The sequence below is a fragment of the Paralichthys olivaceus genome, chromosome 7 (assembly GCF_024713975.1).
Source record: "Paralichthys olivaceus isolate ysfri-2021 chromosome 7, ASM2471397v2, whole genome shotgun sequence".
In the NCBI taxonomy this organism is placed as follows: domain Eukaryota; kingdom Metazoa; phylum Chordata; class Actinopteri; order Pleuronectiformes; family Paralichthyidae; genus Paralichthys; species Paralichthys olivaceus.
This window is the reverse complement of record NC_091099.1, coordinates 19,479,964-19,490,708: the sequence shown is the minus strand read 5'-3', so window position 1 is coordinate 19,490,708 and position 10,745 is coordinate 19,479,964. Positions and strand designations below refer to the sequence as shown.

At 41.4% G+C, this 10,745-nt stretch overlaps 2 protein-coding genes across 3 annotated transcripts in view; one reads left to right on the top strand and one right to left on the bottom strand.

Annotated features, from left to right (window-relative positions):
• Nucleotides 1-88: 88 nt before the first annotated feature.
• srpk2 (SRSF protein kinase 2) overlaps nucleotides 89-10,745 on the top strand; it is a 65,900-nt gene continuing 55,243 nt past the window's right edge. Inside the window, exons 1-2 of one of the 2 annotated variants that reach the window (XM_020078875.2) lie at nucleotides 89-245; nucleotides 493-559. In XM_020078875.2, coding sequence (XP_019934434.2) covers nucleotides 230-245; nucleotides 493-559 — 83 coding nt within the window. In that variant the 5' untranslated portion in view covers nucleotides 89-229. Of the gene's footprint in view, nucleotides 246-300; nucleotides 560-10,745 lie in introns of those variants that run through there. The other variant, XM_020078873.2, reaches the window with a different exon arrangement.
• On the bottom strand, nucleotides 5,472-10,575 carry LOC138410909 (dual specificity tyrosine-phosphorylation-regulated kinase 4-like). Its single transcript, XM_069529031.1, has 12 exons — nucleotides 10,363-10,575; nucleotides 10,046-10,244; nucleotides 9,791-9,957; nucleotides 9,460-9,596; nucleotides 8,394-8,534; nucleotides 8,179-8,317; nucleotides 7,637-7,721; nucleotides 7,332-7,504; nucleotides 7,164-7,224; nucleotides 6,937-7,051; nucleotides 6,518-6,600; nucleotides 5,472-6,229 (listed from the first exon to the last, which is right to left on the bottom strand). The coding sequence occupies exons 1-12, from the start codon at nucleotides 10,372-10,374 to the stop codon at nucleotides 6,147-6,149; spliced, it is 1,395 nt and encodes a 464-aa protein (XP_069385132.1). The 5' UTR covers nucleotides 10,375-10,575; the 3' UTR covers nucleotides 5,472-6,146.

Here is a 10,745-nt window from a genome sequence, read left to right as displayed (position 1 = left end):
GCAGGTCCATGGGTCCATGCGGGACTGCACAAAAAAACGATAGAGGGAGCCCGTGTCCATGCAAAAGTAAAGAGGTTAGCGTGTGTGTGTGTGTGTGTGTGTGTGTGTGTGTGTGTGTGTGTGTGTGTGTGTGTGTGTGTGTGTGTGTGTGTGTGTGTGCGTGTCAGAGAGGGGGGGGGGGGATTCTGGCTGCTGCCGCCTGCTCCTGCTGAGGGGAAGAGGAGGAAACATGAGCTCCAGGAAAGGTGCGTATCCCTCAGCCTGCAGCCCGGCCACGCTACCCCAGTCTCGGCTGTGTCCGTCACGAGAGGTGGCGGAAGTTACTCGGGTAGAAAGCCTAGCCAGTGCGTGCTAAACCAGGCTAAATGAGCCGTGGCAGCCAAGCGTTAGAGCCTCATGATGTGTGCTTCTCTCTCCCTCTCCCTGCTACTCCCCTCTCCGGGACTCGGACGTCGCTCATGCCCGCGGACGAACGTAACCTCACCCCGGCAGTGATGGCCATCCAGGCCAGGAAAAGGAGGCCGAAGGGGAAGAAGGACAAAACGGGTCAACCTCGGAGGTAAGCGGGGCGGCGGTGGTGGTGGTGTTTGCCCGCAGGACGCAGACACACTGGTGAAGCGCTGGTCTGTTGACAGCGGCTCCCTCTCGGTGTGATGCCCGGCGCTGCTGCCGGTGCGTCGGCGGTGTAGACGTATGGCTGAAGGCGCGTGTCCTCCCCCCGCAGACAGGCTGGGCCACTGTGGAGTGAGGGGAAGTTGGGAGGTCCTCACAGACCCTCTCCTAACTTGCAGCCACATTTTGCAGCTGCAGCTCCTCGTTGATCAGACGTCCTCCCTATCATTTGCATCGGGGGGCTGGTTTGACAGATGTGACAGCTCATTTCCTTGGCCCCTCCAGTCAGCACCAGACTGATAGGGGCGAACAACACCTCCATTTATCAGCAGAGCCTATTTGGGAATCTCTCACATGGTGTTAGATTATGTAACTTTTCTTGAATCTGTCAGAGCTTTGTTTCCCGGTGAGTGTGTGTGAGTGTGTGTGAGTGTGTGAATGTGTCTCTGGTAGTGTTGGCTGGCGTGTAAAGCAGCGCAGTGACTCTGTAAAGTGCATGCGAATTGGCGAGGAGAGAGCGGGGGGCTTACTTCATGGCATCATGCGATTGGAGCGACGTCAGCGGTGCGACTGCTGGGCAGTGGCGACATGGATGCTAATATTAATTGATGTTCACAAGTCATAGAGGCAAACAATCCGGCAAGCTAGCAGGCAGGTAACCTAATGCAGAAAATGCAAATACAGTTGAGAGACAGTTCAAAATTTTAGAAAATTTGATTCCAATAAATCAACATCTAATGGAAAAAGACCCTTCATAGTCTTTCAAAGAAATACATCTAATAGATCCTCATATTACAAATCCAAGATGTGTAGAAAAGGGAGGGAAACCTGATCAATATATATATATATATATATTAAATATTGATAACAGTATGGCTTTAGCCTTGTTAATTGCCTGGAATGAGCAGTGGGAAATTACACATCAGTTTATGTGCAATTCATGTGTGGAAAGAATCCAAACTCAGTTTAATTTTGTTCAGTCAGTTTGGTTTTCAGGAAAAAGTGGAGAAAAGTGACAGTATATCCTGTCAACATTTTTAACTTCAGCTTAAACAAATTGATTTATTAGTACAATTTTATCTCCAGTCACCTAGCCAGTTTATACTCTTCACTAGGAGTTGTGTAATCAACAGTGACAAATACACCAACTCATCACAAGTTGCTGCAGGAGACATCAGGGTTCTTTTTCTCTGACAGAATTTGTTTAGTCACAGATCATAGCTTTTACAAATTTACTTCTCGTTTTAACACCTATGACACTGGCTGTGTGACAGCAGTAGACCAGTAGCTCGCCAACAGAGCAAGTCCTAGTCATGATGATTACTGACAACAATGATGCAGCAGTTTAGAGACATTGCACAGTAAAGATGGCCCCTTTTACTTTAAAAGAACAACGTTTTCTATACTGGGGCCTTTTGAAATAGCAGCCAAGAGTACATATGATCAAAGCTTATAACAAAGGGTTTGGCTAGCAGAATCAAATGATTTCCCTCATGGAATACAGATTGTAAATTAGTCTGCATTTCATGTAACAAGACTAGCGGTCCTGTCCTTACATTTCAAAGGCTGAGACTGTGGTGTGAATCCCCTCCATGATTGAATGGATCTGCAGCGGCATACCAAAATATGCTGAGGTTGTTAGTGTGAACGGGATATAAAACACCAGTATAATAGCATTCATTAGTTGTACCTTTTCCACCAGTACATCTAAATGCTAATATTCCACTCAGTGTATATGTCAGCTTGCAGTGCCCATTGTAAGACTAAAGACCGTTCTGCATGAAATGAGCTGACTCTAACCTGACTAATGTTCCCACACATTGCTGTGTAAACTGCATTGATTCTCAATTGTGGAGGCTGGGGTTTGGCCAGCCCATAGTCTTTTACTGAGGGTGAGAGCAGGCAGCACGTTTTGAGACACTGACACATAAATAACAGCATGGTGTATATATAGAAAGATATTTATTAATTGATTGGTTGTGATCAGAGTGGGAGTCGAAGGATATCATACCAGTTTAGCATAGGTTAGCATTAAGGCTAGAAACAAGGGAAAACCTCCAGACTAACGCTAGTCATTCTAATATATAAAAATCAACCTTCTAATGTAGTGGTGTCAAACTCAATCACAGAGAGGGCCAAAATTAAAAACTGGGACTACGTCAAGGGCCAAACAGGGTCTATATTTATTAAACAGGAGAGACAGGATATTGGATAAAGTGTAAAAAGAAAACATATTTAGGTAGGCTACATTCTTCTTTTATTTACATGTTCCAGAGCCAGATGTTTGGCATCCTTTCTTGGCTGCCAGTTCATTAATGTTTGGGGTTAGGTTCTGTGCTGTGGAAGCCCTCAAGATGGAGTGAAGGTGTGCATCAGTGAGACGACTCCTGTGTGGGTTTTTGTTCATCTTCATAACAGAGAAAAGCGTGTGGGGGAACTTGATGGGACACAGACAGCAGCACACAGGCACTGGGATCTCTGGAAAGCTGGAAAAAAATTAACTAACACCAAATACTCGGCAGTTGAGGAGGGGCGCTCGTTCCATGTGCGTGTAGCCGAGCATTGCGCACCGTGGCTCGGCCAGTGGAGCCTGTGCACTCCACCTGGCTCTCTGGCCAGAGTGAGATGGAGAGAGAAAGACGGAAGGAAAAAGAGAGAGAGACAAGCCTGAGAGACATGGTGAACTTGACGGGGCAGGCACTGGGATCTCTGGAACGTTGGAAAAAATAATTTAATATCATCAAATACTCGGCGAGTGAGTGAAGAGGAGCGCTCGCTCCATGTGCGTCTAGCCGGGTATTGCGCAGCATGGCTCGGCCTGTGGAGCCTGTGGATGGCTCCCATTCGGCGAGTGGAGATTAGGGCTCGCTCGCTCCGTGTAAGATAGACATATGATATTTTATCGCAGGCCAGATATTATTGTACCACAGGCCGTAAGTGGCCTGCAGGCTTTGAGTTTGACATCTCTTTTCTAGTGTATGGCTCACTCAACAACACTAAACTGCTCTGAAAAACCACAGATTGATATTGTCCCATTGTTTATGCTAAGGTAAGACAAGGTTAAGCTATACAGCTATCTGGGTACAGACATGAGAGTGGTATTCATCTCTTATATAAATAAGTATATATATGTGTTTATAATAATGTTCTGGGGAAATGTATTGTAATAAATTTAACCTAATTAAAAATTGGTAAATCAAAGGTCCGGGCTGGACTTTGAATTGATACTCAGGGGGACATAGGAGACCAACTATCTGTGAATAAACTCTGGTGGCCTTGTGTCTTGAGTTGGCCAGCTGTCCTTTGGCAAGCAGATTTGTTCAGCTCAGCCAGTAATGCTTCCCCCATCAGTACTGCAGTCTGGCTGGACAGAGCTGATGGTGGGCACAGAGCATGTGAGTTGCATGTAGAGAAAATAGTAGAGGTAGACGAAAAGGAGGGGAGATAATCAGAGTTACATGCTGAAAGCTATAGAGGTAGAGAAAAAGATAGAGAGAGTGAGAAAGTTGTAGATCGGGAGGAGAACTGAGAGGGTAAAAAGACAAGTTTGCATATGTGGGTAAGTGACTGGTTATTGATGTGTAGAGTTGGAGTTGGTGACAACTCCACCCAACTCTACCAATCGAAGTGCAGGACAGGGTGGAGGTGGTGACGGTACATGTAGTAGTGAAGTGGCCCCCTTGATTTCTTCTACACTACACCTCTTTGTAATCAGTGAAATCAAGCAATAATACCAAGCCTGAGCCTCTATGTATTCTTTACAACTGTGACATCCACAGAACGTGTCTCCTCTCTGTTGAGGAATTTTTCAGATACTCCCTTCTCTCTCTTAGCAGTATCCAAGGTCATGTTATAAATAAAGGACCAACTAACAGTACATTGTAGTGTCTATGCTCCGGAACTTTCATATCTAACTCAGATGCTCCAGACAGAGAGGCACCAACTTAACTCAGGTTACACATTTAAAAAAAAAAAATTCACAGATAAACCCAAAATTCTTGTTGCTTTTTGATTAAATGGTTAATAATGAACACTTCTAACCTCAACAAGAACAACAAACCTGTGGGCGGTAAAACCAAAGGTTTTGACATTATTTCCATGTTGTTTTTAGTCTAAATGTCTGCTGATATCTTCATATGAGGTGCATTCAGGGATTGTCGAAAATGCTAATGTCCACTAGCTTAGCCACTTCTGTTGAACTCTTAGGCTTAAATCACAGTGTAAATTACCTCATTTTGAGTTGAATATGAATGTTTGGGCTTGCAGACACTTGGATGACACCACACAAACAGTATGGAGGCATGCTGGTCTTGCGATGCTGCTTTTTGAAAAGATTTAGCAGTCTGCATTAGGCAAACCTGCTTGGAGGTCGGCAGAGCTTAAAGTTACAGTGTGTAGAATTTTGTGATATCTAGAGTTGAAATTGTATGTTGCAGCACCCACAGAACCTGTGATAGTTTTCAGTTGTCATAAAAACTCAATAGGTGTTTAGTTTGTCCAGTTTGGACTAATGTAAAAAACATGGCGGCCTCCGTAGAGAGGACCCTCCTCCATGTAAATAAAAAGGGCCTTTTCTGGGGTAAAGAAAACTACAATTCATACAATTTAGATTAAATGAACTAGTGAAAACATCATAAGGATTATTCAACATTAAATTTCTGCCAATAGTTCCCTTTCACCTAAATCTTACACACTGGACATTTAAGTAGGAAGAATGTCTCTGTGGCTTGGTAAGCAGGAGAAGTAAAAAAAAAAAAAAAAAGATAGGTACACTTCTCCTCCAGGAAAAATTGAGAAACAGAGAGAGGTACACTTCTCCTTCAGAAGAAGTGATAAATAAGAGAAAGGTACACTTCTCCTGCAGCCATTAGTACTTTTTATTTCTGTTCTCTGTTTGTTGCCACTGACACTCATTACATGTAGGAAGAAGAATGATGTCTTGTGTTTTAAGTACATGGGCCAGACCTGACCATCAAACAGGCATCCTTGGATCTGTTGAAAGGTACTACATCAATTCAAGGTATGTGTATTATTTAGGGCTGTCAACGAATATTCTAAAATCGAATATATATTCGAATATAAAAAAAAAACGGAGATTCGATTGTGAAAATTAATATTCGGCTGTGGAAACAAACACATCAGCGGCTGCTTTGCGAGTGGGTGCCCTGCATGATGGGCTGGTTTTGGATCGGTCTGGCAGGGTTTTGTAGCCAAAACATGGGCACTTCAGATCCTTCTTCCTGCGACCCTCTGTTCAGCAGGCAGCAGTCTCACTCACTCATTCACTCACATACACACCCACTACAGCTCTGGCTGAAGTGCCCCCTAAACTCTATATTCGAATGGTTCGAACCTATGTGTTTTTTAGAGCGAATATCCGAACGTCATTTTGGAGCAATTTTGACAGCCCTAGTATTATTATAAGGAAGAAAGAGCAGAGGGGGGACTGGAGTTTTATGTCCCAAAAGTAGAGTTGTAGAGAGAGAAAAAAGGGTGGTGCACAAACTCTGGTGCTCGAGGAGCCATGTTAATTGTTAATTGTTGTTGATTGGCCGCTGCCTTAGGGGTTCCTTTCTTTCCCTTCTCAGCAGGGTAGGCATTTTTTTGCGGCTGTCACCTGAGTTGAAGTGGACAAGAAAAGGGTAAATAAACATTGTATTTCTATAGAATAAGATAACCCTGCTATGAAAAACACTTGGCCACAGAATTTACGTCAACATGCTCGTCATTAATGTTTGAATATCAGTTTTTCATATATTAGTTCAAACACTTCAGTACTGGACAAAGTCTTGACTTGTTGGTGGCACTAAAAAAAGTCAGTGCATGACTAAGTCAGGGTTCACCTGCTAGAGAACAGCCGCTTATATATTTAAGTGCTGTAGGAGTGAAAGCAGTAAGGACTTACTTGATAGAGAAGGTTCCGAGTTTTTACTAATCCATGGATGGCACAAGGCTTTCTCTGGGGTCATGCGCTTCTTTGGATCATATCTAAATAATGAGATACATGCACATAATGAAGAGATTCTAAATGAGCAAAGAATGTTATATTAATATGAATATGTTATAGTTAAAGTACCACTATGCAACTTTTTTTAAGCAGCTTCAAAATAAGTTTGATTGTACACTGACTAACATATTGCTAGGCTTTGTTTTTTTTCTCCAAATTAAAAATTCTTGAAACCACATGAAAAACACAAAGCCACAGAATTAATCTACACATGGCTGCAGAGGGCACTGTTGCTCAATAAAAGTTACATAGTGTTGCTTTAAAGGCCTATTTATACAATGACAGCCTCATGAGTGTTTCTGAGGAAGTGTTCTTACTCAAGGCAGCCCTCAATGAAATTGATGAAAGAGTCATCCTTAGATTTCAGCTTTTTGGCCACAGAGGTCCTCGATTTTTCTATGTGTTCCATCCGTCTTGGTTTTCCTTTAGAATCTGCAAAACCAGGACAGGTTAGCGGGTGAGTTTTACAATGTCCTACAATGCTGAGAACATTATGTCAAAAAGCATCTAGGAGAGAATTAAAGTCTGAAATTCTTGTGCTTACCAAAGTACAGATTCTTTTCGGGTGAGTCTGCCAGCAGCTCTTCTGAAGGGACACCCAGTAACTGCAATGATATAGATTCAAACATTAATAAAAGTTGCATGTTTATCCAAATAATATGAAAACAATTTGAGTGGAATTAAGTCAGCGCGATTTAATGATGAATATTACCTGCATTATGCTGCTGAAGATGGAATGACTGTCTTTTCCTTTGAAGAGACGTTGACTGAGGTGGATCTCAGCTATGATGCAGCCAAGGCTCCACATGTCAATTGGCATTCTGCATCTTTTACCAAGTAGCAGCTCTGGAGACATGTAGTTCAGAGTGTACACTGGAGGTTTATCTGTGGAGGAAGATGCAGGAAAATGGTTATTAATGTGGTCTGTATTTTCTTTACTAGAAATCTTTGCAAATAAAAACAAACAGGTTTCTTTTCTTATTTTTTGTCACTTTGTAACAATGAAAATTCACTCACTCCTGTCAATCGTAAAGAAGCTTCCTCCAAAGTCAGTGACTGCTGAATGCGTTTCATCATTCTTTTTGTGGATCAGTATGTTTTCCTGAAAAATAACAATTAGGACAATTATTCTATTACTTTGTAATCAAGGACAGATATGACATATTTTACATGTCTTCTTTGTCATTTAGAGTCTATCTATCTTGCCTGTGGTACATGCATGTAATAATAGTATAACAGTATACCATAGCAATGTTAGGCTATACGGTATGATATACCTTTAACCATTATATGTTGGACATTTTATAGCTTTGCCTCCCCCCAGTGGTCAAAATACAACACATAATGCCAATAACACATACACTACACTAATGTGTCTCATGTTTCCATAAAGTGAAACCCATTCCATCACATATAGTGGTTTCAGGTTCAAGAACATTCTGACTTTCAGTAAATTTACTAAATGGATGCCATTGATTGAAAAGTGTTATTGTCTAGTTTTTTTCTTTAGAATCAATTGAAGTGTAGCTAAAATAACTTTACTGAAATATTATTCCTACCGGTTTGAGGTCGCCATGGACAATATGCTTCTTTTTGAGCAGCTGCAGACATGTCAGTATGTCTATAGTGTAACTTTTGAGCTCTTCCTCTGTGACTGGATGCGTTTCTCTGTTTTTCATCACCTTATGCAGGTCTCCACTGAAAATGAATGTGAGAGGCAAGCTTAATGCTTATCATTTTCCTGCACAGAGAACAATGTGTGTGCTGAACTTACTCATAGAGGTCAAAAACAATGCAGAGGTGATTGCGGAAGGAGAAGTGCTCCTTCATGTAGACGATGTTGGCTGATTTAGTCCTGTCGCATTCTTGCAGGGCTTTCAAAACCTTCATCTCAGACTCTGCCATCTTAAGAACGCTGAAAAACCACAGAGAACAATATGGGTGACTGCATGAAATAACTGTCATCTGAAGTATTACAGACGAGACGAGTTAAACTATTGTTTTTTCCACAGGCAGCATGCACACAGATACTGTGCATGCAATACACATTTGTATTATTCACCACAGTTTCACAATATTTCACTAATCAGAAGAAATTTAACAATTGACTCCTAATGACAAAAAAAACATAAAGTCTGCTGGGCATCATTAGGTCTAATCAGGAACCTAGCCAGGCATTGGCTTCTATAGAAAAGAGGATACAAGGCCACAGACCACAAGTGAAGTGGCTGAAGTCCAGCATCAAAAATTATCTGACAACAGTCATATGGACCTGAAAAACATTCTGGATGTGTTTGGTTCATGGGCCAGCAGAGAAGATGCTGGAAAGATTGAACGACCTAATTTACAGCTACAGGATACTAAGTTTCATACGAAAGATTCCCGTAATTAATAACTACAACCCCTCCAAAAATGCAGCATGAAATCTAATGGCTTGGGGAGAGAAGTGCCTTGGAGAAAGGCATCACTGGGGGAGAGAGTGGGTATACCATCAAAAACATTGCATGGCAACAATACATAACAATACATTGCAAAAAAAGAAGAGGACACAAACATCTTTCTACAAGGATCCCACCACTCAAGAAATCAAGGGATTGCTGAATATTGCAGTGGACAATAAGTCCTCTCAGCCTAACTAACACATTCTGTGATAATCTTAATTCAAAGTCCATCAACCATCTTATACAGAGATTTCAACCACAAAAAGAAGAGATTCACTTGTCTACATGTGTGTTACAGAGAGAAACACTTAAAAAAAAATAAAACATATTAAAACATCTATAAATCATTCATATGACTGATGGTTTTCATAATTATGACTTGGTTTTCCATTGCCTTACCTGTCTCTGTTTCGAAAGACCTTGATGGCCACAAACTGCTTGGTCTTATGATCCAAGCATTTGAGAACCTCTCCAGAGAAGCCTTTCCCAATCACTGACATGATTTGAAAGCGGTAGGCCAAGGGGTGATCGACAACCTGCGATGTTAAAGAGTTTGTTTTATAAAAAAGTGAAAGCATTTCCATAAGAAAAACAAAAACAAACCATTAAATAATCATAACTACTGCTACAAAAGTGACACTGGGAGGTTTAAAATGATTGTAAAACAAATGATGAGTTGAACTGACTGTAAAAAATTTTTACAATGAAATTATAGCTGCTTTGTACTTACTGATCTGTAAAGTCCTCCCTCAGTGTCGAAGCCAAAGTTGGACAGCTGTGGTTTCATGGTGGTGCCCTTGTTTGCTGTCTTCTTTCCCAGGTACCACACCTGTCTGTAATTTGTGATCTCTGTCCTCTCATAGTTTGTCAAGTATTGCATGAAATTCCTCTGAACATCTGCACATAGGGTAAACAGATCTCCATTTTCATGTTCTCATAAGGAAATCAGAGAAGACTGAACTCATGATTTCAAAAACAAACTTACATTCAGGGGTCATTGGTAATCTTTCGTCAGAGGGTTTATGTGTTTTGTGTAGGGAACCCATGGTTGGTTGCCTTTGTGGGATTGTCTGCTGGACCCCAGAACTACGTTTCTCATTAGGTTGCTGGGTGTGCCTGAAAACTAATTGGAATTCCTGAAGGCTCTCATTGATCAATGGTTGAGCATGCATGCAGATTTCCACCTACGTACAAAAACAGAGGGAATTTCTTTACCTTTTAAAATCATCTGAACATATTATATTTTCGATACTATCATGTTCATTGGTTGTATTCAATATTTCACAATTTAGCCATGATTACCTTATCGTCCATTTTGTAGAAAGGTTTTCAGGTTATGGTTTTGCAGGTAACCCAGCAACATTTTCAGGACTGTTTCTGAGGAATCTTTGAAATATGTTAACTCTTGAACGTCCTTTGTTCAGCAAACAATATCAAAGGGCATTCTGTCGTCTTACAGTACAAACACATTGATTGGGTTTATTGACAGGTAGCAACCTGGTCTTCGTTTAGTTTATAGACTGGTGGCAATCAAAGTAGAATCTTATGATTTTATTCCTCGTCTTTAAAGGTGACATGGTGATGTCTTTGATGTTAGATGGGTTAGAGGGTTTAGAGTTAAAGTGACGTCTGTATTACATCATCAAATATTCCAGTTTCAAAGGCAATGACCCCTGTGGTAATGA